Source organism: Chinchilla lanigera, unplaced genomic scaffold, assembly GCF_000276665.1.
Source record: "Chinchilla lanigera isolate Chin_1 unplaced genomic scaffold, ChiLan1.0 scaffold00136, whole genome shotgun sequence".
Lineage (NCBI taxonomy): Eukaryota > Metazoa > Chordata > Mammalia > Rodentia > Chinchillidae > Chinchilla > Chinchilla lanigera.
This window is the reverse complement of record NW_004955537.1, coordinates 1,815,446-1,842,027: the sequence shown is the minus strand read 5'-3', so window position 1 is coordinate 1,842,027 and position 26,582 is coordinate 1,815,446. Positions and strand designations below refer to the sequence as shown.

Here is a 26,582-nt window from a genome sequence, read left to right as displayed (position 1 = left end):
CCCTGAGGAATCTCAGGAAGGACCTCAGCTTTTTGTAAACTGTCTACTTTAGACTTTTGCTAACTCCTAGTTTTGTGTGCTTGGCCTCAATCACAGACAAAGTAGATTTTCCACTAGCCAGAATTGAGCAGTCTTACAAAACAAGTAAGATAAAATTGTAGTTCACGTCTTCAAGAAAGAGTAATGGCAAGTACTCTAGGTTTTAAAGTTGTTACCTAAAAAAGACTGTTCTGTTTGAGCAGACCAAAATTGATGAGCATAAACTGTTTTAAGAGTAATAGACAAGGGGCTGGGGATTTAGCTCAGCGGCACAGCACCTGCCTGGCAAGCGCAAGGTCGTGAGTTCGATTCCTGGTATCGGAAAAAAAAAACCAAAAGAGTAATAGACAAATATTCTTCTAGCAAGAAGAAAACTAAATGCTGTTTGGAAGAAGGTAATATCATCCAGAGCTTCTAAAATTTTTCATAAATTATTGATGGAAGCTCCACACCTCATGAACCATTGTTCTTGGTTACTAAAAAATAGTAAAAAAATATACAAGTGGTAAGGAAAAATAATAAATGTTTGGCTAATACAAAAGTAAGCAAGAAGGGAGAAGGAAAAGAACAAAGAGGAGATAGGACTAAAAGAAAGCAAATAGTGTTTAAATCTAATGACATTAGGACTTAAGTGTAAACACATAAAATACTCAATTTTAAAATACAGATTATCAGGTTGAAAAAGCCATGTGTTTCATGTAAGAGATTTTAAATAAAAAAGAAAACAATTACTAAAAATAGAGATATTTTATTAAGAAAAGCAGATAACAAAAGTATAATGCTAAATTTGTACATCTAATTACATAGTCTGAAAAGATGACATGGTTGAAAAGAGAGTGGACAAGTCCTGTATCACAGGGGTAGAATTGAACATTACTCTCTGTAAATTCATGGAACAAGCAGATCAAATTTAAGATGACAAACGAAAACTTCCATTAAAGGCAAAGAAGATTAGAACCACAAAAGGGACATTTGACCCGATTGACATATATAGAGTATTACATCCAAAGTTGCAGAATACAATTTTTTATTGACATATTGGAGATTGAACCCACGGTCTTGGACATGCTAGGCAGGCACTCCTAGTCCCAGAGAACGCTTTTTTTTTTTTTGGAGACAGGATCTTGCTGTGTAGTTGAGGCTGGCATTGAACTCACTATGTAGCCTAGGCTGGCCTAAAACACATGGTGTTCCTTCTGCCTCAGCCTCCTGAGTGCTGGGATTATAGGTGTGCACCACTATACCTAGCTCCAGAGTATACATTTTAAAAAGTATACATTGAACAGTTACAATATTAACCATATATCGATCTATGTTTGATCCTAAAGGAAGTCGCAACAGTTTTCAGAAGACTGACATTGTACAGTTTATTTCCCATTACAATGGAATTAAGGTAGCAGTAATAACAAAAAGATATCAGAAAATTCCTCCAAAATTTACAGGTTAAGGATTATAGTTTTAAACAGTCGTAAGACTTACTAAATACAGTAGAAAATAGAACATACTTTGATTTGACATAGCAAGGCCTGTGGATCTAGTTAAAATGATAGCCTTAATTATATATGCAGCTAGACTAAACACAGGTTAAATAGTAAAAAGCATCTAGAAACAGAAGAGCAAAATAATTATAAGAAAAGAAGGAAGAAGCTAATAAAAATAAGTGAAGTAGAAAATACATAAAATAGCAATAATCAACAAATGAGAAACATTGGAACATTTATAGGAATATGAAATATGGCATAAACAAGGTAGAAATCACACTGTCTGGTACCTAATTAAAATTTACCAGGCATAATAAAAAGCATCTCATAATGTGGAGAAAATAAGCAGTCAAAATTGACCCAGAAATGACGTGGATGATAAGATTAGTATAGAAACTGTTTTGTGGAAAAGCTAAGAGGCACATTGAACAAGTTGTATAGGTACATGGGTGATATAAGAAGCCCAAATCCTAGAGTCATTATTCACTGATGATCTGGTTGTTTATACAGAAAACTTAAAGGATTCTACAGGTGAAGCTTTAGAGTCCTTTTAAAGCTTCTTTATATAAAACCTCTTTAACAAGATCTTGGTACAAGATCAATGTTAGTTGTATTTTTGGTTTCATTAGCCACAGGCAGAAAAAGTTTAAAAGGTAACTTTTGTATTAGCATTTAAAAATATCAAACACTCAGCCAGACATGGTAGCTTGTCTGTAATCCCAGCAGTTTACGAGCCTGAGGCAGGAGGGTCTCAAATTGGAGCCTTACCTGGGTGATATTTAGCAAGATGTTATCAGAATAAATAAATAAAAATAATCCAAAAAAATACTAATACTAAATGAAAGATAAACTCTATACTGAAAACTATGAAAAATTACTAAGAGAAAACAAAAAACTGTACATAGAGATATCATTTTCATGTAGAAGACTAGTGTAAAGTCAGTAGTTCCCAAATTGATTTACAGATTCAATACGATAAAACCCTAAAATGTTTGTTGGGGGAAGAGAAGGGTCTAGAAAACGACAAACTCATCCTAAAATATGAATGGGAATCCATATGTCCAACAATAATTGAAGGAAAAGATGAAAATTAGAGGATTTATGCTTCCAAATATTAAAAGTAAGACTATGGCTGAAAGTACGGTACAGGATTAGAGTAAGGATAGACTCATAGAATATAATTAAGTTCTTTCAGTGAGTGGTGGATCTGAGACCTAAAGATAAATGATAAAACGGTAAAGTTTAGAGAGACAAAAGAACAAAATTTTCTAAAAATGGAAAGAAGGAAATAATATTAAGAGCAAATATTAATTTAGCAAACAAGGAAACCATATATTGTGTGATTGTATTTATAATTAGCTCAGAAGTAGAAAAACCAAGCAGCAGTGATAGAAATCAGTGCAGTCATCGTCATCGTGTGGGACAGGAGAGGGGACCGGACAGCAGCCATGTGAGCGCTGGCTGGGAAGTGTACGAGCAGGACTTTACGAGCGATGTAGATGTCAGCAGTGCGCAGAGCGCGGCCAGTCTGTGGACACCTGGGTAGTTGAGACTGTTGTAGAGAATCTGAGTCACAGCTTTTCATAGTAACATATTTATTTGTCTTTGCTTTATATTTGCATTTTCACAGCTGTGGCAAGAACAGTGGCATGTAAGTCTACGAGCATCTTTGCACCAATAAAGGCAGCACCATCTAACTGTACTCACCATCATTGTGTTCTTCACTGCCAGGTGTACCCTAATTTAAAAAATAGTTTATCTTTGGTAAGGCAGGAAAAATAGTTTTGGTAATTGTGACCTTTGAGCACACATCTTTTTAGTATTTTGTGGGAGGGTATGGGGGAGATGCATACAGAATTGCAGTTGTTACTTCAAGGAAAAGCATTTGCAAGATTGAGTTGGAAGCTGAACTAGCTACTGTGATTATGTATGGGCCACTGTTCTTATGTGAAAGAACAGCTGACGGTGATTATTTAATTTGGGGATTGGCAAATATTTTCTTGAACATGAACCAAGTGAGCCTGTCACTTCAGGGAAAACCAGTGACATTTTTTCCTGTGGTAAAATTGGAGCTATTGAGCAAAAAGATGCAATTTTGAGAAACATATCCACTACAGTGAGTCTGATAGCTTTCCAGTCTTTAGAAAGATGTCTCTAAAGAGATTGGGGTAATGTTAACAAGTGTAAATTTTTTGATGTTGTATGATGAACTCATACATTTAGAACATCAGCTTAGTAAAGATTCTGAGTAACTTAGTAAATCATTATTTTCTAGGTGACCAATGCATGATGTTATAAAATTATGCATGGATAAATGATCCATTCAAAGTACAAGGTAAAACAGTGGATTTTAATGGAGCAGAGTATGAAAATTTATTGCCATGGTTCACATTCCACATTGCAGTTTATTTTTTAAAAATTGCCATTTGTTGTATTTTGATCCACTACCAAAGAAGACTATCCACAGTTACCTGAAATGTTTGTTGAAACAGTTCTCCCTTTACCAACTTTTCTTGCTGCCACACTTACCACATGCAACAGATTGAATGTGGAAGCAGCTCTGAGAACCTGTTCTCTATTAAGCCAAACACTGAGGCTTACTGAACTGGAAAATGATACCACTCTACCCATTTTTTTTATTTTATGGAGAAAATAATTTTATATTAACTTATAATCATTATTTTTAAAAGAACTAATAGCTTTTTTGAGTTTTAATTTCTTACATGCCATTTATTGATAGATGTATCAACATGAACAAAAGCTCTAGGACTCTTTAATTCTGAAAACTGAAAAGGGGCCTGAGATCAAATTTTAAGAATTGTTCCTCTGTACTTTAATCTGGATAGTAATTACATAGGTATGCCTATTTTGCAATAAATGAAATAATTTGTGCATTTTACGTCAATGAAAATGTTCATCTTCCCTCTAAGTGAAGAAAATTAAGGGGCTGGGGATTTAGCTCAGCGGAACAGCGCCTGCCTGGCAAGCGCGAGGTCATGAGTTCGATTCCCCGTACGGGAAAAAAACCACCACCAAGAACAACAAAAAAAAAATTAAGAGGAATTGTCTAAAGTGATGGAGAGTATTTCCAGCTTTAGTGATAGGTAATTGAGCATGGACAAGAGAGAATGAATGGCCAAGAAAGTGACCTTGGGATGCTTATCATTTGTTGATACTGTTTTATAGTTTTTAAAATTATTCCTAGGAGCCTATACCGTTGGTGGTGAACCCTAAAGCATGTGTTCTGCAGCGGGCTCTTTGTTACCACTGAAATCTCTAAAAGGTTTGCCATCTCTGACCTATACCATTGATCATCATGAAATGTACTCTGGAAATTTTCAGCAGAAAAATCTTTGCCAGAGTTTTTTTCCTTCTTTGTTTTTTCTAACATTTTATTCCTTTAAGTATTTCCTACACAATTATTTCTAGCTAATGAGTGTAGTTTGAGACATATATGCCTAATTTTCTGTGTATTCAGCCTCACTTGGCAAATGTTAGTGAGCACTGGTCACTGTCTTGTTTTCAAAACAGACAGAATGATGGCCAGTTGGATACTAAATTTATCAAGTATGTATTAACTATATACTGTACAGAAAACACTATGTTGTTTGTGATTTTTTTTTTATTGGGAGCTCGAGGTTAACAGTCTAGTGGTGGTTAAAAATTTGCTCCACATTAGTTAGACTATAAAGTCAAATGTATAAACCACCTACTGGTCCAGTTATTTAAATCCAGGTTGACCAAAACTTGCATTTAGAAATATAAAATACAAAAATGATAATTTTATCAAATTTATTCAATACAAGAGTTGACTGGTTGAAAGGACACCTGCCTGAGCAGTGCTTGATGCTTGGGACTGTACGTAAACAAGCGCTGGCCAAGTGATGCTCAGGGTAACCTGTTAAGTGGTTAATTGTTCTCATGAAAGTGTGAATGTTGAGAATTTAGTAACAGTATCTGAACAGAACCATGAAAGATAATTAAGGTTAGTTTTCTGTTTTAAAAATACCATTTGGTTTCTAATTAAAATTTATAATGTTAGGACTGGGGCTATAGCTTAGTGGCACAAACGCCTGCCTGGCAAGTGCTAGGTCCTGAGTTCTATTCCCGATACCCCCCCCCAAAATTTTTTTAAATGTTTATAAATTAGACAAACTAGACCACTGTAAAAAATAATCTATTTTTTTTGTTTTATGTACTTTTGTGATGCCTAAGGTTTTAATAGTTTTGCTTAAAGCTTAAAAATAAATATGCATTGTAGAAATATTTAACAGTAAAAACTAGTCTCTATTAACTGTACCTGATAAATTGAATTTATGTATTTCTATACAGGTATGTCCTTTAGTTTTGAGAGCATTGAGAAAATTATTTCATGTTGAACAGGGAGTAGGCTTTGAGGACATGGAATTTTGGGGAAAATGCCAAAGGAAAGACCACTGATTTTTTGTTCTGTTTTGTTTTGGTTTGGTTTGGTTTTGGGTTTGGTTTGGTTTTGGTTTGTTTTGGCAAGTAACCTTATTTTTATTTGCATTTGTTTTATGCCTAACTTATTCCGAAGCCATAAATTTTTGTTTCTTCAGTTTCTCTCTGGGATATCTTTTTCTTCTGTGCAACTTCCTCCTCTGGTTTAGGAACAGTTTGTTCCTTTTCAGTAAGGATCATCTTAGTGTGGCAGGGGAAGCTCATGTATGGGTTAATCTGGCCATGAGCTCTGTAAGTACGGTGGCACATCTGGGGTGCTTTGTTCACCTGGATATGTTCGGTGACCAGAGAATTTACATGTAAACCCTTAAATTCAGCATTACTCTCTGCATTTTTAAGCAGAGGCCATTGATGTTTTGTCTTCCTGCTATATGTTCAGTTCTGTTTTCATATAGTTGTTTTTTTAATTTTATTGAGAAAAGGTAAAACAAAATTTGATAACAAAATAATAGGAGAATAACAATAATTAGTGCATATTGTCGTCTTTTGACTAGTTACTCAGAGTACAAGATACGGGCATAAAAAATTCTCCAATCAGTATTTTCACAAACCTACCTTTTCAGTTGAGATACTAATAGCCTAGCTACCCTGCACTTTTCTCCCTTTTCCCTTCCTTCCTTCCTTTCCCGTTTGTCCCCTCCTAGTTCCTTTTTTCTTTTAAACAACTACTTCCCATTTCACAAAATCTGTTGTACATTCCAGACTTTTGTTATTTACTCTTTCAGCTTCTCACACCAGGGAGACAATAACAGTGTTTGCACATGAGTCTGATTTATTTCACTTAGGAGTATGGTCTCAAGTTGCATCCATTTACCCATAAAAGTTTGTCCTTTATGGCTGAGTAGTCATATAGTTGTTTTAAAAGTACTTGTTATTATAGGAACTACGTATTTCATTACTTCCTTTTCCTTCTAGGTAACATTGTACAATACTGATCAGGATGGTAGTGATAGCCCACGCAGTAGCCTTAACAACAGTCTCTCAGACCAGAGTTTGGCATCTGTTAATTTGAACAGTGTTGGAAGTGTGCATAGTTATACACCGGTAAGTCTTAGTGAAGTAAACCTGTTTTTTGGGTATTCATTTACTGCTTAGTATTAAAGCACATATAACTGAGGTCCAGATTTTAAAATGAAGATGTGTATTTCTCACCAGTTTTTCAGTAGCACAGACTTCTACCTTGACAGTGTTTTAATTTGACATTTGTATTTTAATTAGTATAAATATACACTTGTGCTGTGTGTCACATATTTTGATGTACTTTATTTTGTATTTATATAAAATCAGTCATAGCAGGAAAAGTAGGCTTAATTCTACTGGAGTCATAGTTGATGATATCTACACTTGGGAAAAGAGCTTAGAAGTTGTATGTACTAATCTGTCATCTAGCTGTAGATCTGAGAGAGGGATTCAGAGCCAAGACAAAAAGTGATCTGTGTAAGTGTTCTTGTTTCTGTGCTAATTTGTTACATATTATGAGAACACAATGCTTGAGTTATCTGCTAATCTTTTCAAACCATCTGGCTACTGTTCTTACCATTGGGCAGAGAACAGAGCCCAAGTACCGTACAGTACACTGTTGTTCATCAGTACAAACTTGATCTCACCAGATCACTTCCTGTTCCATGATGAGTAAATAGGGAGGTAAATCAGACAAGCAAACAAAAACCCCAAAACACCCCACAGGACAAAAAGACAAAGGGAGGAATATGTGATAAGAAAATAATACAAAGGAAACAAAAATTCAGACAGCAGAATTAAAGTTTACATTGAATGTAGGAAACAAGAAAATTGACTCGGCAAAACTGCTATCAGTGCTCTAGAAAAAAATTATTCTTAGAATGCAGAGGAAACAGAGTTAAAATTATGTAAAAGAGCATGATAAATAGGAGAACTGAGAGTTATAGGTGTCCCTACAGAAACTAGAAAAGTTGGTAGACATGCAGCTTTCAAAAGAAACAGGTTAATCATTGTTGATACCTAGGAAAAATTAATGAGAAAAAAAAAATCTGTATTTGGATACATAGCAAATTTCTGAAATAAACTCAGATATAATACCTGACAAAAGAAATATTAAATATAAAAAACACAAATTACGCTTCTCTTTAGTCAGAAGATACAGGGACTAGGTCTGGAATAACAAATACTGTTTATCCTGGCAAATTTTCATTTATAGGTGAAGGCAAAGTTGAAGATGTTCTTTGATATGCAGAAGCAGCCTGCCCTTGTTTTCATGTGTCCTTCCTGCACATTACAGTAATCCCTCAGTGGGGGGATGGGTCTTCAGACTCTTAGTAGATAAGAAATTAAAGGATACTTAGGTCCCTTATAAAATGTATTCTTAGCCTTCCATATATTTTCATCTCTAGATTACTTATAGTGTAGTGTAGAAATGATGGGATAGTTGTTGTACTGCAGTACTGTTTAGAGAATGATGACAAGAGGAAAAGTTAGTATTTGTTCAATACAGATGCAGCCCCAGTATTTTCTGTGGTTGGTTAAATTCATGGATATAGAACCTGTGGATGCAGAGGGCCTACTATATTTAGTTGATCAAGAGGTGAATTTGATATTCATTAGTGATGAAGTCATGATATAAAAAGAATTCTTGGAGCATTGATGTAAAGTAAGCAAATATTTAATGATTTAAATTGTTTTTTAAAATAATTTTAAGTGTAAAAAATCTTGAGGCCAATGTAAATCATAGGACACTGAATTCAGTATCACAAAATATACTAAAAGGAAAAGTTAAAAAAGCATTTTAGAAGTAGGAACTACCATCCCTTTTATGCCAGTCATTATAAGTAGATCACCCTTCGCTATTGAAAGCTAGATACTGTAAACTGCTATTTCATGTTAACAACAAGATGTCAAGTAGTCCCTGAGCAACAGTGGAGTAGCTGATGCTGGTTTGTTTGTTGTATGTCCTGTAGATTGAGCCTGCAAAGACAAGGAGTCCACATGTAAGAAGACAGTTTTATTACTTCTGCAGACTAAATGTAAAGTTTGTGTAAGACTTGTAAGCATATAAATGTATAAGTCTGTGTAAGTGATATACAGGTACAGGGTAAGCCAGATTAACATGGTGTCTGTTCCCTAGATCCCACACAAGAATACCAAACGACAAGATCCATATGACATTACACAAGTAGTGAGTCACTCTGTAGTGGAGGAAGAGATTCCATACTACAACCAAGCAGTAGTATGACCAGCTGTACCCTTTCTGGGAGCAAGGCACAGAAAGTTCCATGACTCACTGAACCAGGGAGGCAGATGAGAAAGGTGTATAAAAACTTCCCCATAGCTTCCTTACACAAGATAGGACAGATGAGACTTTGTTCTTCAGAAGACCACTTGTCATCTCATGTTCCAGGATAAACCACGAGGTCTTCCACAAGGATTTACGTCCTCCTGCCATCAAGCCCTGCCTACGTTGTCTGTGTGGTGATGTGTAAGGTCCACAGGAGTGCAAGGGAAGCCATTCCTATACATGAAATTAATATTTTTCCGTGTTATTGCAGTCTTCTTATGAGTATCATTTTAAAAGCTATATAAATTTTCAGTGAATGTTCAGACCTTAATTGTTCAGGCTTCAGTTTTCTAAATACTAAACAAATGGTAGTTTACTACTTTTTGGTATAATCTTTAAGAACTACTGCTCATCATCTTTTGCTAGTTATATTTCTAGTTATTTCTGCCTCCAAAGATAAATATCTTTTTTAGATATTATGGTGTTTCCTTTCTCCCTGTGTGGCCCAAGGTCCTGATCTCTATTTTTCCTTCCGGATCTTCTTTAGGTGTTTTCTTATTACTGTTTATTTTATTTAGGGATAGGATGGTCAAGTCATTTAGCTTCTTTGAACTCATTCCCCTCTAATAAATATAGATGTTGGATTAGATTTCTGTGGTTCCTCAAGATCCATGTTAATAATTTTTCTTTCTGTACTTATAAAGGTGCACCCATCTAGTAGCTGTCCAAAGACAGTTTCTTTTGGATTCCAGCGTTGGCTCTAACGATTTCAATTGTATGCATCATGTAACAAAGCAGTTGTAGTACAGAGCTGCTGAGTTAGTTGTATTTTCTTTTGTTAGGTGACAAACCATCCAGAACCAGTCTCTCAATCATTAACTCCTCAGCAGCAGCCACAGTACAACCTTCCAGAACGAGACAAGCAACTACTTTTCTCAGAATATAATTTTGAAGATCTTAGTGCCTCATTTCGGAGCCTTTACAAGTCAGTTTTTGAACAGTCACTTAGTCAACAAGGTGAGTTTTAAAAAATCTTTTTTATAACAGATTTTTACTGAAGAAATTATTTAATTATTTTCACACAGAAGCTGTTTTACTTCCTTGGTTTTAGGACATTATCATCCTGCTCACAATTGGATAATTATGTGTTTTAAGGGTTTACTATGCTGTGTATATGTTTATATCATAGCACAGGAATGACAGAGTTCCTCTTGCATGCCTACTTTTGTGTTTACTAGCATTCTGGGAGCGCTGTGTTGAGTGACTCTGACATTGCTGTGCCACATGAAAAAGACTGCCACGATTAATTAGTGATATTTGGCACATAAAGTGTTTGGTGAATGTTGCACTATAAGAGTAGATGACTCAGCTTTTGTTGGTTCGTATTATACATAGAGATACAGTAGCACCAAGTTTGTGATTTTGTATGTGGCACGTATAAGTGAACATACTGGCTAGTGGTAAGCTCTGGTTATTTTACACAATACATGAATTAGATTTTAATCCTACAAGTGGGCTTAATTGAAATGCAGTATTATTTCTCAACCAAATGCTAGCTTATTGCTATAATGTGTTTTTGTCTCATTAGCAACTAGTTTAATTTTAGTCAGACATCAGACAGGGTCAAAAGGTCACGTTGCTTTTCTTCCACAGAACAAGAGTCAGACTAGTGGAAATTCTACCACTGAAGCATTTCGGGCTGGGGATTTAGCTCAGCGGCACAGCGCCTGCCTGGCAAGCGCGAGGTCGTGAGTTTGATTCCTGGTACCGGAAAAAAAAAAAAAATTGGGGGGCTGGGGATTTAGCTCAGCAACATAGCGCCTGCCTGGCAAGCGCAAGGTCGTAAGTTCGATTACTGGTACCTGGGGCGGAGGGGAACCTAGCTAATCTCTTGAACTGTTGTATAAGGGCACTAATTCCTAATGACATCCTAAAGCATGCCCTCACCCTCCCTTTTTGTAGTACTGGGGATTGAATCTGGGCTGTCATTTATTCTAAGCAAGCGCTTTAGTAATGGTCTATATCCCCAGCCCTTTTTGTTATATTTTGAAACAAGATCTTCCTAACTTGTCCCTGTTAGCATCACATTTGCAATCCTCATGCCTCAGCCTCCTAAGTAGCTGGGATTACAGGTGTGCACTGGCATTACCTGCGGAGGGCACACCTTTCACTACCATCTGTCACTTTGGGGTTAAGTTCTAACATACGAATTTTGAGGGAAGCATGCATTCAGTCCACAGCACCGCAATTCAGAGTTTGCCTGTTCATAACAGTGAATAGTACAGACAAAAATTCATATCATTATACAGTTTATATTTTAATGCTTATCACTATCATAATGAAAGTGAACATATATATATTTGAATATTGATAGCTTGTATATGAAGTGGCTTTCCTGGTTAATATTTTTGAAGTAGGAGTCGTATCTTCTCAGATAGTATCTTAAACTTTTTACTTACGAATGTGTAAAAAGAATTAATGGGAGTGGGGATGTAGTTCAGTGATACAGTGCTTGCTTAGTGTGAGCAGGCCCCTGGGTTGACATGCCAGTACTATCAAACTAAAAATTAAAAAAAAAAATATTAAGACTTTTCTAAGCAACTCTAACCTTGATGATCATAATAAAAAATACTGGCTTTTAAAAAACAGTGGTGACAATTTCTGAAGCCCACATTTTGTCACACATATGAATATGATCATTATGTATACCTAAAATGTACCAGTAAACTTAATTTTAAAAAAAAAATAGGTGTTTATAATTTATACATTTAAAAAAAAACATTGGTAGTAAGAACTTGGTTCTGATCCATGTTCTATAACTTTGCTTCTCTGGATCTCAGTATCCCTATTTGTAAAATGAACCCCATTGATCTAGATCATTGGTTTTCTAATTGTCCCCTTCAGAGCCTTTGGCTTTTGCAAGGGTCTCAGAGGCTGAAGGAGGAAGAATATGCAGATGAGAAGGCAGATATAGCAGGTTTCCTTCTCTTATTTGCAAGTAACAGCTTCATCCATTTTACATAGAAGCTTCTGGGAAGATATTTTGCTCTGTTTGGTTTTATTTAAAAATAATTTAGCACCAAATTTCAATTTGAAGTTGAAAATGTTGGTGTAGATTACTCATTTCAATTCCCTCATAAAATGGAAGGGTGTGGTTTTTTGAGATAGTGTTTCATATGTACTCCAGGCTGTGATTGAACTTGGAATCCTTCAGCCCTGGTGACCCAAGATGTGTCCCATGATCCCTGCTTCACTATTAGGATTTTATAGGAAACAGATAATGGAAACATTGCTTTCTTTTATCTTACTAATAACTCTGTTCCCTAGGGTTTTCCAAGGCCAATGCAAGAACTTCTTAAAATACGGATGGATTGATTGATTGATTGATTGATTGTAGTGTAGCACTAGGGATCAAACCTACAGTCTCATGCATGCTAGGATATTTCTGTTCTACACTGAGCTGTACCTCAACTCGGGCACTCCCATGTACTCTTGTATCTCTAAAACCTATTAAGTTGTCTTTTAGTGTACTCAAGTGCAATTTTACTATTAAGGACAAATGTTGTGAGGACAGTTATATCTGTGTTAAACAGTTTGCATTCTTCGACACTATCTTGTGGAATTTTTCTTTGATTTAATAAAATTTTTCATGCTTGGTACACCAAAATATTGTATGGACCATTGTTTGGAATGTGAAAGTAGTCTTGTACCCAGGTATTGTAGTAAGATTTATTAACTACCTGCAAACCAAACATATGTTCTTTTTAACATTAGGCACTTCTGGACTAAACAACTAACCTTTACTGAGTTCTTCTTGCACTTGCCCTGTGGTATTTAGTCTTCAAAACAATGGTACGAAGCAGAGTACTGTCCTCATGCCCATTAACAAGTGAGACAGTCATGGCTCCGAGAGATTAATTTTGCAAAGTTAGAATGTGTAAGTGGCAGTGAGAGGCTTTAATCCCCTTTGTGGTACTATAAAGTTTGCATTTTTAACACTAAACTACATATTTCAAGAATGTTCCATAAACCAGGTTAGTGGCACCTGTGTGTAATCGTAGCACTCTTGGAGGCTGATGCAGGAGAAAAACAAGATAAAGCCAAGCCTAGGCAACTTAATGATATAGCAAGGCCTTGTGTCAGAATAAAAACTGAAAGGGGGCAGGGGTTATAATTCAGTATGGAGGCTGTGGATTCAATTCCCAGTACAGCATCCCCTGCACACCCCCAAAAAAGTTCCATAAGAGAAATGAAGAATAGTGGAGATGGTCATTTTGTTTTGTTTTGTTTTGCTTAGTCTTAAGGGTTCGAGCCACTTTAGGCTTAAAGTTTTTGCAATAGTCAGAGATAAGAGGTAAAAGATTAGGAATGACTGGGCTTTATGTTTAGTCAAAAATTTGGGCTTAATACCTACAGGGAACCATTGTGAGTGTAGCCCAACACCTTTCTCACTTTTTTCTAATGTTTATGCAACTTTCAAGACTCAACTTGGATATACTTTGGGAAAGGCTTTTCTGTATCTCCAGCTCCTCCACCTGCTTCCTAGCTAAACAGGCAAGGAACAAATTCCTTTAGTCGTTTATATACTTTTTCTTTAGTACTTAGATTGTTACATGTAATCTTAAGTGTGTGTGTCTCTTCCACTAGACTATGCACTGCTCTGTAAATGCAAATGTTGTAAAATAGAAGTGAAATTTGACTACAGATGATCTTGCTGTCTGTTTTTAGGTCTGATGAACATCCCTTCTGAATCTTCCCAGCAGTCCCACACTTCGTGTTCCTACCAGCACTCTCCCAGCAGCACAGTGAGCTCTCACCCACACAGCAACCAAAGCAGCCTGTCCAACAGTCATGGTAGTGGCCTCGGTACTACAGGCAGTAATTCAGTTGCACAAGTCTCTCTGTCCCATGCTCAGATGCACACACAGCCATCTCCACACGCACCCCACCGGCCGCATGGTTTACCGCCACATCCGCAGCGTCCTCAGCACCCAGCCCCACACCCACAGCAGCACAGCCAGCTCCAGTCACCTCCTCCCCAGCACCCTTCTCCACATCAACACATACAGCACCATCCGAACCATCAGCATCAGACGCTGACACACCAGGCACCCCCGCCTCCACAGCAGGTATCCTGTAATTCTGGTAAGTTTCCATCTCCTGGCTTATGTATGGCTGAATGTGAACTAAATCTGTCCTCTGTTACTTGGGCCTTATGTGACATTTACTAGCAATATTCTTTTGTATTTTCTTGCTATAATCCTGTAATTGTAACTCACTTAATCTATAGGTTCATCTAGAGATTTTCTTGACTAAATTTACTGTGGCAACATAGGCAAACTCAGCAACTCTTGCTGGTTTTGATTTTAATTAACTCTAAGCATTCTGTCCTTCTGGCCATGGCTTCCAGTGAACACTGGAAAGGAGAATAGAACGCACAGTCTGTCTACAATGTCTTGTAATGCCTTCGGGTTATAAAGAAAGAGTAGATTTATGCCAGAAAGATCTATATTTGAAACCTCATTATAGCTCTTGTGATCTTGGGCAAGTTACTTTTAGACTTGTTATTTTCTCATCTATAAAAGTGGAGTGGTATGCAGTATTGTTATGAAGATGATACTGAGAATACCAATAGGAACTATCTAGACCCAGTGTTTTCACTTAAGTATTCATGGATGTTGCCTCTTTTCTGCCATTCCTGCCAAGTATCTAATAGAATAATAGATTGCAAAGTAAGAAATGTTCTTTATATCCTGCTTTTAAAAATCTATGTTACTCTTAAGATATATTCTCGTGGTTTCTGGCCCTTCTCACAGGCCAGGTAGTCTTTATACCATGCACACAGACTCCAGGGTGAGTGGAGTTATGCAGAGTACTCTCCTTTCCTAGGTGTGCCTGGATGACTGCTTATCAACCATATCATTCATGAGATTTTTATCCTGGAGGAAAGATTTCTAAATACTAGACAGAGCTACATCTCACTCATGGTTAAAAATTAATCATTGTTTTGGACACTGACTATTGTCAAGGAAATGAGCATAGGTGGTTTGTGTTGTTTTGTATTATGACTGCTGTTTAGTAAAGCTTTAAATTTTTCTGAAACGGTTTCTGTATTTACAAAATGAAAACTAATGTATTTTTAGAGGACGATTAAATGAAATAAGATACAGAAATGCACGGCAATGTACCTTTAACTTAGGCAACAGTTTAAACTCTTTCAGAGTCATTACTGTTGTCTACCTTTAAACATTAAAATGTTCTTCAGAAATTTAGAACTGTTACTACTGTGATTCGGAGGATAGACTAATGAGTAGAGATGGAGTATTGGTAGAAGTTCATGGTGCTCTGGTTGTACCTACCTTTTCATTGAGTTGGCAGCTGTGATAATAATTTGTACCTGTGAATTATATACTTCTTATTGGTAGGATGGGACTGAGCGGTTAAAGTCAGAGAAGATACAGAAGTTGAGGGTCCATTATGTACTAGGCAGTTTAGATATATTTTCTTATATTGTCCTCCCAAATCAAGTATAGATTACCACATTTTATAGATGGGAAAAACGTAGCTCAAAGAAGTCAAGCAGTTTGTTCAAGCTCAACTGCTTGTAAGTAGTAGAACTGGGTTTTATATTCTGATCTGACTTTGAAGCCTATAATGCTAGTTATTCTAAAAGACTAATGAGCAGACTACGTGGGTAAGTTTATTGAGTAGAGTTTGCTCACCACTTTGTCTTGCAGAGGTTGCTTCATTTATGGCTTACCAAGTCAGCGTGTATTAAAAGTGCCCCCTTCCCACCACCCCCAAGGGGAAAATAAGTTACGGCAAGAGTGCCCTAATTCCTTGGCATAGTTTGCTTTCAGGGAGCCTTTGTGTTACCCTGGCTTTTTGACGGTGTTGTTAACCTCAAGAGACCTGGGCTCTAGTAATGCTTTGGCTGTTTTATTGTTTGAATTACCTTAACTATATAATTTCTTTGAACCATGATTTCTGTATCTATGAAGTTCTCCTGGCCTAGAAGATCTGAGGCTCATAGATTTGAATGTTTATAGCTCATTTGGGACATTAGCCTCTTCCTCCAGTAAAGTCTCCCTAAGTTGCTAGTTCTTTTTTTTTTTTTTGTCTTTTTGAGACAAGGTCTCGCTGTGCAATTCAGGCTGGGCTTGAGCTCGCTTTGTAGCCCAGGCTGGTCTCAAACTTGCAACGATCCTACCTCAGCCTCCCGAGTGCTGGGATTACAGGCGTGCGCCACCATGCCTGGCATAGTTGCTAGTTCTTGAGGTCAGGCTTAATGTTATTTCTGGCTCTGGTTCATTGTTGATTTTTAAAAATCTATAATTGGCAACAATTTGAAAGTCAAGTAACTGTTAGTGGATACAAGTAAGAGCTGTCTTATGATGTAGCAAAAAAAGTCCTTTTTATTAGTTTTTACTTTCGTCCATCCAAGAGTGATCCTGACATTAGCAGAAGAACTTGGCAGCAGTCACTAAGAGGATGTTTGTTCCTCTGTTCAAGCACTGTCTCATTGAAGGCAACTCTTGTCTTACGGCCCCTGACTGGTGGGTGATCACTTGATTGACATACAGACAGTGGAGCCTTAGCCTTAAATTCTCCTGATATCATATTAGGAGATACCATTCCTGTCTGAAAGTGCCCTAACCAAGATTCACTAGCATTTCTCACAGAATTCTCAGCCCTCTCTCCACTACCTTGTCAAAAGGTGCCTCATGTTCATTTCTCTCTCTTAAGGTTGCCTCATAAGAAGGATCTACTTCTGTAAGATCTAGTCTATCTCCTTTAAGTCAGTGTATTACATTTTATTGTCTGTTGCTTGTAAATGTGAGCTTTCCTTTGTAAGTAATGTCAGGCATATTTTTTAAGGTCATAATAAGAAAGAAAAACAAAACTTTAAATAGGGGAAATACTAATTTGCATGAACTTTCCTGCCTAGTCATTTAATTTGTATTGTACAAATGGAAAGAATGGCACCAAGTTTTACATTATAAGGTGATATGGCAATTTGCAAGCTGCAGACTAGGGGGTAGAAGACCTGTGTTCGTCTTAGATTCATTGTGGGGTCCTTGTTAAATTGTACCACCTCTAGGTTCAGTTCTTTTATTTGTCAGATGGAGAGAAATAATACCCATTCTGCTGGTCTCAGAGAGCAGATTATTCTCACACCTGATGTAAAAGGTACAAGTTCCCTTCTAAGATGACAGGGATCAGCCAGTGTAAGGAATAAGATCAAGTTATTGTCATCCCTTAATAATTCCTTAAACTTTTACTGTCTGAGAATTAAAGTATTGTTAATATTATCTTACAGGTGTTTCAAATGATTGGTATGCCACACTTGATATGCTAAAAGAAAGCTGTAGAATTGCCAGCAGTGTTAACTGGTCAGATGTAGACCTTTCCCAGTTTCAAGGTGCGTGTTGGTTCTTTTTGACTTAGAATCAAATACACAATCCTGTTTTCTTTAGAAGATTGTAAGTTTCTTTGTAGTAGAACAAACACTTCTTCATACAAAGGCATTTCTTCTGTAGTTGGTAATAAGCTTTAAAAAGAACACTGTAACATTCATAATAATATATTTTGGTCAATTAGCATAGCCGAGGATTAGACATGAGTTCTGAAACAATTTGGCCATATTTATAAATATTGGGCTTTGATCTTAAAAAGTCATTTTTTGTTGCATGGGCAAATCAGTACCTTGCTATTATTTTTGCAGGTTTGCAGAACTGTACTGACTGTTTTAAATGCTTTCCTCATAGGTCTGATGGAGAGTATGAGACAGGCAGATCTCAAGAACTGGTCTTTAGATCAGGTTCAGTTTGCTGATCTCTGTTCTTCCCTTAATCAGTTCTTTACACAAACTGGCCTTATCCACTCACAGAGTAATGTGCAGCAAAATGTTTGTCATGGTGCCATGCATCCAACAAAACCCTCCCAACACATTGGAACAGGTAAGGGCGGGGTGCTTTGTTTTTCGTTCTCACTTAAATGAAATTCACTAATTGTTTTATGTGATTTGGTATTTTGATAGTACACACAGTGATCCATTTGCATCCTTTGATTTGAAAGAAATGAATGGTAGCTAGTTTATATATGTCTTAGAAAAATTGAGGTAAAAAGACTTCTGTTGCGATTTATGTGATTTATTATAGTAATTAACTTGCCTTTGTATTCTTTAACTTTATATGGTTGTCAGCAAATGTGTTAAAGATACTTAGATGAACACAGTTACAAAGTTATAGCGATTTAAAGTTATATAAATTTGTGATGAAAATCAAAATGTGTTACGTCTTCTAAGAATGTTAAACAAAATTGAAGTTCAGAGTTCACTTGGGGTAGATACAAAGTAGATGTTCTTTTATTCATATAACTCTTCTCTAATTTCTACCCCTCTCCCTTTACAGTCAGAATTACTCATCCAATAAAAAGAGAAATGAAAAAAATATTTTAAAAATCAGTTTTGTCTTTTGGTCATGATTTAAACTCTAAAGTTATGTAGAAAGAGAACTAAGCTTTTTAAAAGACAGTGTCTAGAAAGTTGACTTAATTCTGAGCTTTAAGTGATTTTAAAATGTTGTTTTTTGTTACATGGCTAAATTGTTACCATAATGCAAAATGAGCCAATGGAAATTTTGATGGCTGAGAAAAGTCATATCTTGCTGTTGTAAACAAGTGACCATCTTATTCAAAGTGGTATGGCCTTCCCGGCCTGGTGTAATTTTTGGAAAGTGTAATAGACATGCATATAATGATTGATCTGCGCTTGGGGAAAGGGACCCCTTCCCCAGGAGTATTAGACCGTAGCTTAATTTTTCTCCTTTTTCTCCTAAGTCCATCAAGAATGGACTTGAAACTATATTATAAAAGCATGTTGTGTTGGGAGGCAGTGACAGAGATCAGAAGTTTGAGATTCTGTTTCTAGTTCTGTCTCACTTCCTCTCTTGCCCTGTTTCCACAGCTACATGAATAGATGTAGGGTTAGGTTAGGTTGTCTCGGAATCATCATAAGCTGAACACAGTAAATCTAGCTTTCTAGTGATAGGTGAAAACGTGTGAGAAGTGAAATTCAGTGTGCCTTACAATAAAAGGGAAGATTTTTCTTCCCTTTTAAATTTTTTATGGGAAAGTATTTTTTTGTTTCACTACAGCATTCTTACAATTCAAATTTACATATTTGTGTGAAATATGGAAACTTTAGAAAAAGAGCCTTCTAAAATTCTAGATGTTCCTTACAATGTGAACCAATTTTATGGCCCATCTACCTATGAATTATTGGAGGAGAGCTCATGATTTTTCTTTCCCGTCCCTGTGAATGAAAATACATTAAGAATCTATTGAAATACCATTTTAATGAGATGTATATTTCCCATCTACATACTCCATAAATAACACAGTATTAATCACTTTTGCTTGGTGTAGCATCTTTATACAGATCTTTACTGTCATCTTGTGTCTGTCATTCACTGTGTTAACCAACTAAAAGCACACACAATTGAGCTGTTTCTAGGGGTAAGAAGATTAGAGCAATAGAGAAATAGGGAGCAGTAGAAAGAGCTCATGAGTTAGGACAGTAATAGTGAACTTCTTAAAACTTTCAGCGATTCAGCCTGCTGCAGCACATGTGCTACATGTGCTACATGTTCACCACCACTGAGTTAGGAGATCTGGATTCTATGCCTAACCTGTCAGATTCATGTATCTTTGGGCCAGTCAGGTCAGCCATTCTAAGCTTCAGTTGCCTCACCTATAGGATAGGGATAACAATTCCTGTCTTGTCCCTTTGGGCCTATTGGGAGGGTCAGATGAAGTAATGGATATGAAAGTACTTTTGAACTGTATTATAGTATGTGACAACAGCAGAGGATATAACTTACACTCAGGGCAGCACTGCAATTAGTAGCACTATACTCACACCCAGCTTGGCACCCTGTTCAAACGACCAGCCCCACCTTTGGGGAGAGATTTAGCATCTGAAAAGAGTAATTTTTCCTTCTCCCTCCTCATTTTGCTCCTGTAGTTTAGTTTTAGGCAGCAGTTCCATTAAGATTTTAATGTTTGATTTATTTATGGTAACGTATTTCCCCTCTTTCTACTTTTTAATCTGATTAGGAAATTTGTACATAGACTCCAGGCAAAATCTCCCTCCTTCAGTGATGCCGCCCCCGGGTTATCCTCATATCCCACAGGCGCTTAGCACTCCAGGAACGACGATGGCAGGTAATGTGTGTGTACATGTGTGTGGGGTAGGGTTGCATGTGTTGAGGTCGGTATCCAGAATTTGATATTGAAAACTATGTGCTGTCCCAACAGTGAATGTGACAGCTTTGGGAGGGAGTGAACTTTCTTTGGAGAAGCTGGAGTGCAGAGCATCTTTGAGAATATTTGACTTTTGACAGGACTTTGGCAGGCTTAAAGAGCACAGTTTTAATTAACTTGTGTGAATTCTATTCCATTCAGGCCAACGGAGTTTCCCCAGCTGTAGTTTCCAGGCAAGTTCCTTACAAAGATCAAGTTTTAGGAGTTACCAATACTAGTTCATAAACCTTTTTTTCCTGGGGTTCTTATAGCATATTTAACCAGAAAACCCTGGGGTATATTACTAGAGCTTGAAGGGATCTTAAGGATCACCTAGAAAACGAAATGGGGTCTCGGAATGTGCTTGTCTAGGCCACCCAGTTTGGTGAATGGCAAAACCAAAACTCAAGACCTGATGTGTATTCTCTTGGTGCACACCTGTAATCCTAGCTCTTGGGAGGCTGAGGCAGGATGATCGCTGCAAGTTTGAGGCCAGCCTGGGCTACATAGTTCAAGGCCAGCCTGAACTAAATGCCAATACCCTATCTCAAAAAAGAAAGACCTGATGTCTAGATTCAGTGTTGTTTTTCTCATATACTACACTACCCTTTACCTAGACTATCTGAGGAAAAGACAAAAGGTAATTGGAGCGTGGGTGTGTATGTGTGTTAAAACCTTGAAATAATTGTGTGCTAGGTAATAGCAAAGAAAGAATTGGAACCACGTGGCATGTCCCTTGAGGAGGAAGGAATGTTACCTGTTGCGAGCACTCGCTAGTCTACTAATTTGTGAGTGGGATGATCTGGTAATTCAAGCTCTGGAGCCAGATTGCCAGGGTTTGAATCCTGATGTTCACTACCTAAGACCTGTGAGAGGTTGGGCAAGTTACCTAACTACCCAACTTTTTGGTCCTACCCCAGCTTTTTGGTCCTAAAGGAGGGCTAAGAGCACCACCAACTTCTGCGGTTGTTAGTATTAAATGATGGTTATGTGGGAACCACATAAATTAGTACCTGACAACACAGTAAGGAATTTATAAGTTTTTGTTAAATAGCTGAAAGACGTAGACATTTCTACTGTTACTGTGATATACTGAAAGCCTTAGTGTTTTGTAAAATTGTACGTTAAAAATATAGGACTTAATGAGAAAAGTAAGATTGAGACTGCTTGAAATTTTGTAATTGGAGTACTTACAAAAATGTTAATAACCCAGTAAAAACTCCACAACAACTAAAAAGATACGCTTAATTTTTAGTAAAAGAATGAATTCTGTAAGTATCAGTTTCTACTTTAAAAATAATGACATTGGTTTAGCAGGGGGCCTATCACGATGCAGATACCAGGGCAGCATTCACTGAAATTGGAGAAAGGAAACAGACCAGAGTGATCCAGGAAGAACGGGAGTGAGTGGCTGTCAGGGGCCGCTGTTCTCTAGCGTGTACTGCAGTCCAGTGTGTGAATATCTCTTGTGTTCACTTGCTCATTTACTTGGTGGCCCAAACATTAAGTTGCAGATAAAATTTAGTCTGACCTAATCTGACTTCAGTGGCATGTTGACATTATTCTCCTGTTTATCATTCTTATGTGTACCGATTTGTGTTAATAGGACACGCTAGACCGGAACAAACTGTAAGGGAAGTGGCTGCATCAGCACTTTCTTTTGCTTCCTCACTGCAGCCTAGCATAATGGAGAGAGTATGGGGTTTGGAGTCAAGTGAACTAATGTCACATCTTGTCTCAGCCCTGTTTTACCCGACTAGGGGTAAAAAGCTCATTCTCTTAAGCGTAACCCCCTTTTACCTATAAAATAAAGATTGTAACAGTTGCTTTGTTAAAAGCTGCTAGGTGGATTAGTGACATAATGAGTGCTGTATACGTGTCACATACGAGATGCTCACTGAGGATTCGCTTGTTCCTTTCCTTTCTACCCAAGCTTCTACTGACCTTGCCTTCTCCCTTCCAGGCCATCACGGAACCATGAACCAGCAGCACATGATGCCTTCCCAAGCCTTCCAGATGCGGCGCTCCCTGCCCCCAGATGACATCCAGGATGACTTTGATTGGGATTCAATTGTGTAGGGTTTGTTTCTGTAAAGCCTCAGACCCCAGCGTCTCTGCAGTGAAGGGAAAGGTTTAAGAGAATCCAGATGAGAAAACAAGGTTCCTGATCACTTACCAATGTTATCAGAAATTCTTTTGAAGACAATCAAAACGATTTTAGCTGGATAACTTAATTGCTTTTATCTGACCCAGACAAGTACTACATGTTTGTCTCCCTGCCAACTGCCCTATGTAGCTCCTAACTGTTGTGTGATTTGGACGGCTTTTTGCATATTTGTGTCAGTTTGATGTTAACCACAAGTGCCAGACTGATTTTTCAGACAGAGCCTATTTTGCTGCAAGCAGTTTATAGATACATATGTGTAAATATATGTACAAAAATTACTGAAAGGCTTCAGTTTTTCTAATTGGATTATTATGTATTGAGAGGAAAGTTACTGTCAGATTTTATTCCTTGTTAAGCTATTTTCTGCAGGATGCATTTAATTAAGGTAGGGAACTGAAAGGAAATAGATTTCTCCAAAGCCCAGTTTCCCTTATTTAATCTTTTTCAGAAATGTGGGTATTAAGAAATTCTATTTAGTAAATCAAGAAACCAAGAGCTTGTGTTGTCCTGAGCAGCGTAAAGAACTGACCAAAATTGTTTTGATGTTGGGGGAGTATAGAGTATATGTTGTACTTAGTTGATGTCTGTTTCCTACGTCTGCATTGTAACAGCTCTGAAATTTGTTTGATTAGAAGCCAAGCATTACTTGGGTCTTTAAGCAAATCAATGCCTCTACATTCACTTACGTATTTATTATTCAAGGGTGCGGTTATTTTAAAATATTTATTGCCACCTTTATGAATGCTCAGCTTTTATTGGATTTGCTAAGGCAAAATGTGGTGTCTGAAAGCACAGAATTGTTTTTCTTGGTAAGAGTTTACAGATGAGACAATCAAAGGGACAGTTGGCCAGACGTGGTGCCACACGCCTGTAATCCTAGCATTCGGGATGCTGAGGCAGGAGGATCATTGTGAGTTTGAGGCCAGCCTGGGCTACAAAGTGAGTTCAAGGCCAGCTTGAAATGCACAGTGAGACCCTGTTTCAAAAAGACATTTGTCATTCTCTAATCCAACTACTTTACCAGGTAAATACACTTCTTTCTCTTAGCATTCCTGCTGGTTAAGATGTAATAGCTAAATTGGGCTTTTCTGGAATTTGAATCAGAGCCCATTTGGGCAAGAGAACAGCAGGGCAGGGTTTAGAAAGCAAGTTTCCTCAGTCGTTTTTTTTCCATTTAGGAAGCACTGACAGGAGGTAGGGCTACAAATAGAAGTTATTTGCCTCAGTATTTAGCGCAGTTATAAAGTGGCCTGCTATTGCTGTGTTGTCCTGTGCGCACCTGAAATTTGGTCACTTTCTCTGAAAGGAAGCTCTTCTTTTAGGGGTTTTTAACTGTTCTGTTTCATGTCTTATTACAGTTCCTTTGCATGGATTGTCTTGAGTTTTCTAATGGAACTAGAAGAAATAAGAGTTTTTTCTTAATGAATAGGTTTTGAATTAATTCTTTAGAAACACCCCCCTCCCAGTCTTTTCCATTGTAGTGGGGAAAGGGTTCCACCAAATTGAGGAATATGTGCTCACTGGTTGCTATTTTAGCATCTCTGATCTCTATCAGCCATGCTAATCACTTTAATTAGCCTTAGTGATTCTTTGATTGAGTAATCTCTACTTGAAATAAAGTTTTGTTTCTCTGTGTATGTATGTTTGAGAGAGGGCAGGAGAGAGCGGGTGTGTGTGAACATAGATTCTTTTTTTTTTTTTTTAAATGGAGTGTTGCCTTCAATGAATCACTGGGAAGCCGGCCGTGCTAAGGGCTGGTGAGGTTGGAGAAGAAGGGAGAGCTTTGTGTTTCTCTGTTGTTTGGACCCTGCTTGGCATGAAAAGGAAGCTCAGTTCCAGGCCCTAGGATCAGTGAAGAGGATTCTGGAAAAGCAACCAACAGGCCCCTCTTAGAAGGATCAAGGCAGAAGGAGATTGCAGCCTGCAGAGTAAAAGCTTGAAAAAAGGGGGTGATTTTCAATAGTCTACTTGAGTCACTTTTCTAGACACCAAAATTGCTATTTTGAAACGGTCTGAATTGCTTGGATAGCGATGTGCACTTTAAACTACTTGGGTATTGGAATGCAGCCTCTTAAACTGAATGAGTAAGGTAGAACCACTGACTGTGATTTTACAAATTATGTGAAGCTGATTTCCCATTCGGCAGTCATTTACTGATTTTCAGTGGTCAATATTTCTATGAGTATTTTAAACTTACCGAGAATGGCCCTGGAGGCAAAGTCTCCACCCATACCTGTCCCACTCTCCTGTCATCCAGGTGGCCCAGGGGCTGTGGGCCTGACAGGGCTACCTGGCGAGGTGCAGAGTCCCTCTAGCGGCCATTTCTGTTGGTAATTGCTAGCGTAGAGTACATTCTGTCTTGGGCTTAAATTAAAGACTTTTGGGGGAAACAATAATAAATGCCTGTAATCAAACAGGGACACTCTGTCCAGGAGAATAATCCGACTGGCATTTGTGGCAGTTTTTGAAATGTAAATGTATTCACGTGTGTTTTTGTAAATATGTGTCTCTCAAATGTCCTTTGAAGTGGGAGGGAATCAATCTGGGGATAATTTCAAACGGAATAGAGTATTTTGATATTGTTCATTCAGAGGGTGATGTGTACATATCTATATTGTATATATGTGATGAAAATGCATTGGCTTTTTGTGCAAACACAACCTGCTTTCTGTACTGATGTTGGACAGTGTTTTAATGTTTCTACAGTTTTGCTATTGCACGATTTCATATTCTGCCTCTATGATGAACGACACCCATCCTTTGTAACTGTTTAGTGCTGTAAAGAAATATTCCAAGTGTCATTAGGATTGTTGCTGCCAGAACTGATATGCATGAATGGCACTTAAAATAAATATATTATGTTAACTCAATTTATAACACTGATTGTTCTTTGTCATTTGTGCATCTGAGCGAGTAAGGCTGGAGCTGGTCCACACACAGAAACCCCATGGCCACGCCACTGGAGCCCTTGGGTGTTTGAAATTGTGTCCCAGTGCATTCCTGCCTTGGAACAGTGCTTGCTGCCATTCATTGAATATCTCACCAGTTGTGTGAACTTGAGGAAATTATTTAATCTCTCTGAGCCTCACTTTCCTCATTTATAATGTCATTATAAAATGAGGTTAATACCAACCTGCTAGCGTTGGGGTGTGGTTACACCAGACAGTACATTTAAACATTTAGAACAGCACCTGGGGCACAAAACCTGCTGGTGATTGTGCTACAGCTACGAGGACATCACGTTCTTTTACAGAGTCTGATCATCCCAAGTAAACTTATCTTGCCCAGACCTTTGTTCCTTGTCTTGCTCCTGAACTGCTCTCCCAGAGAGTAATTTCCAAAAGGTGACAGTGGAGTTTTTGGTTTTGTTTTGTTTTTTGCAGAGCAGACACATTGTGGCAGCCTTCCTATGACAAACGCGGAGATGAGGAAACCACAGTTCTGTCTAAAGGGAGCGCTGTCTTGACCAAGGTAGGGAGCAGATGCCAGCCCAGGGCAACTGACTTGGGAGGCTACTCGGGAAGTGTTCCCTGGCAAGACAGGATTCTGGGGTGGAGGGTTAAGTCATGCTGAGGACGGGGACAGGGCACTGGCTGAGGAAAGCCTTCTGGTGAGATGGGCTATTTAAACTGAATCTTCAAAGGTTCTCAGACACTGAGAGAAGATCCTTCTGCTGACACCACTGCTTTGAGTCCTGTGTGAGAGCTGGATTAGCACAATGACTAGGGGCTAGGCTGGGAGGAGGGCCAGGCAGCAGGCACAGCCATGCTGTGAGGGTGGTAGTGATAGGGAAACAGGCTCAGAGAGGTCAGGTAACTGGCAGGCCAGTCACACTGGAAGAGATAGAATTGAAACTCAG

General features: G+C 37.8%; 1 protein-coding gene across 6 annotated transcripts in view; it reads left to right on the top strand.

Moving 5' to 3' along the window:
* Positions 1-25,597, top strand: part of Foxj3 (forkhead box J3) — a 119,950-nt gene extending 94,353 nt beyond the window's left edge. For all 6 annotated transcript variants that reach the window (XM_013507785.1, XM_013507784.1, XM_013507787.1 and 3 more), the window contains 7 exons: positions 6,918-7,046; positions 10,095-10,269; positions 13,981-14,397; positions 17,573-17,674; positions 18,021-18,212; positions 20,371-20,478; positions 22,520-25,597. In XM_013507785.1, the coding sequence (XP_013363239.1) occupies positions 6,918-7,046; positions 10,095-10,269; positions 13,981-14,397; positions 17,573-17,674; positions 18,021-18,212; positions 20,371-20,478; positions 22,520-22,635 (1,239 nt within the window). In that variant the 3' untranslated portion in view covers positions 22,636-25,597. The remainder of the gene's footprint in view (positions 1-6,917; positions 7,047-10,094; positions 10,270-13,980; positions 14,398-17,572; positions 17,675-18,020; positions 18,213-20,370; positions 20,479-22,519) is intronic.
* The last annotated feature ends 985 nt before the right edge of the window (positions 25,598-26,582 follow it).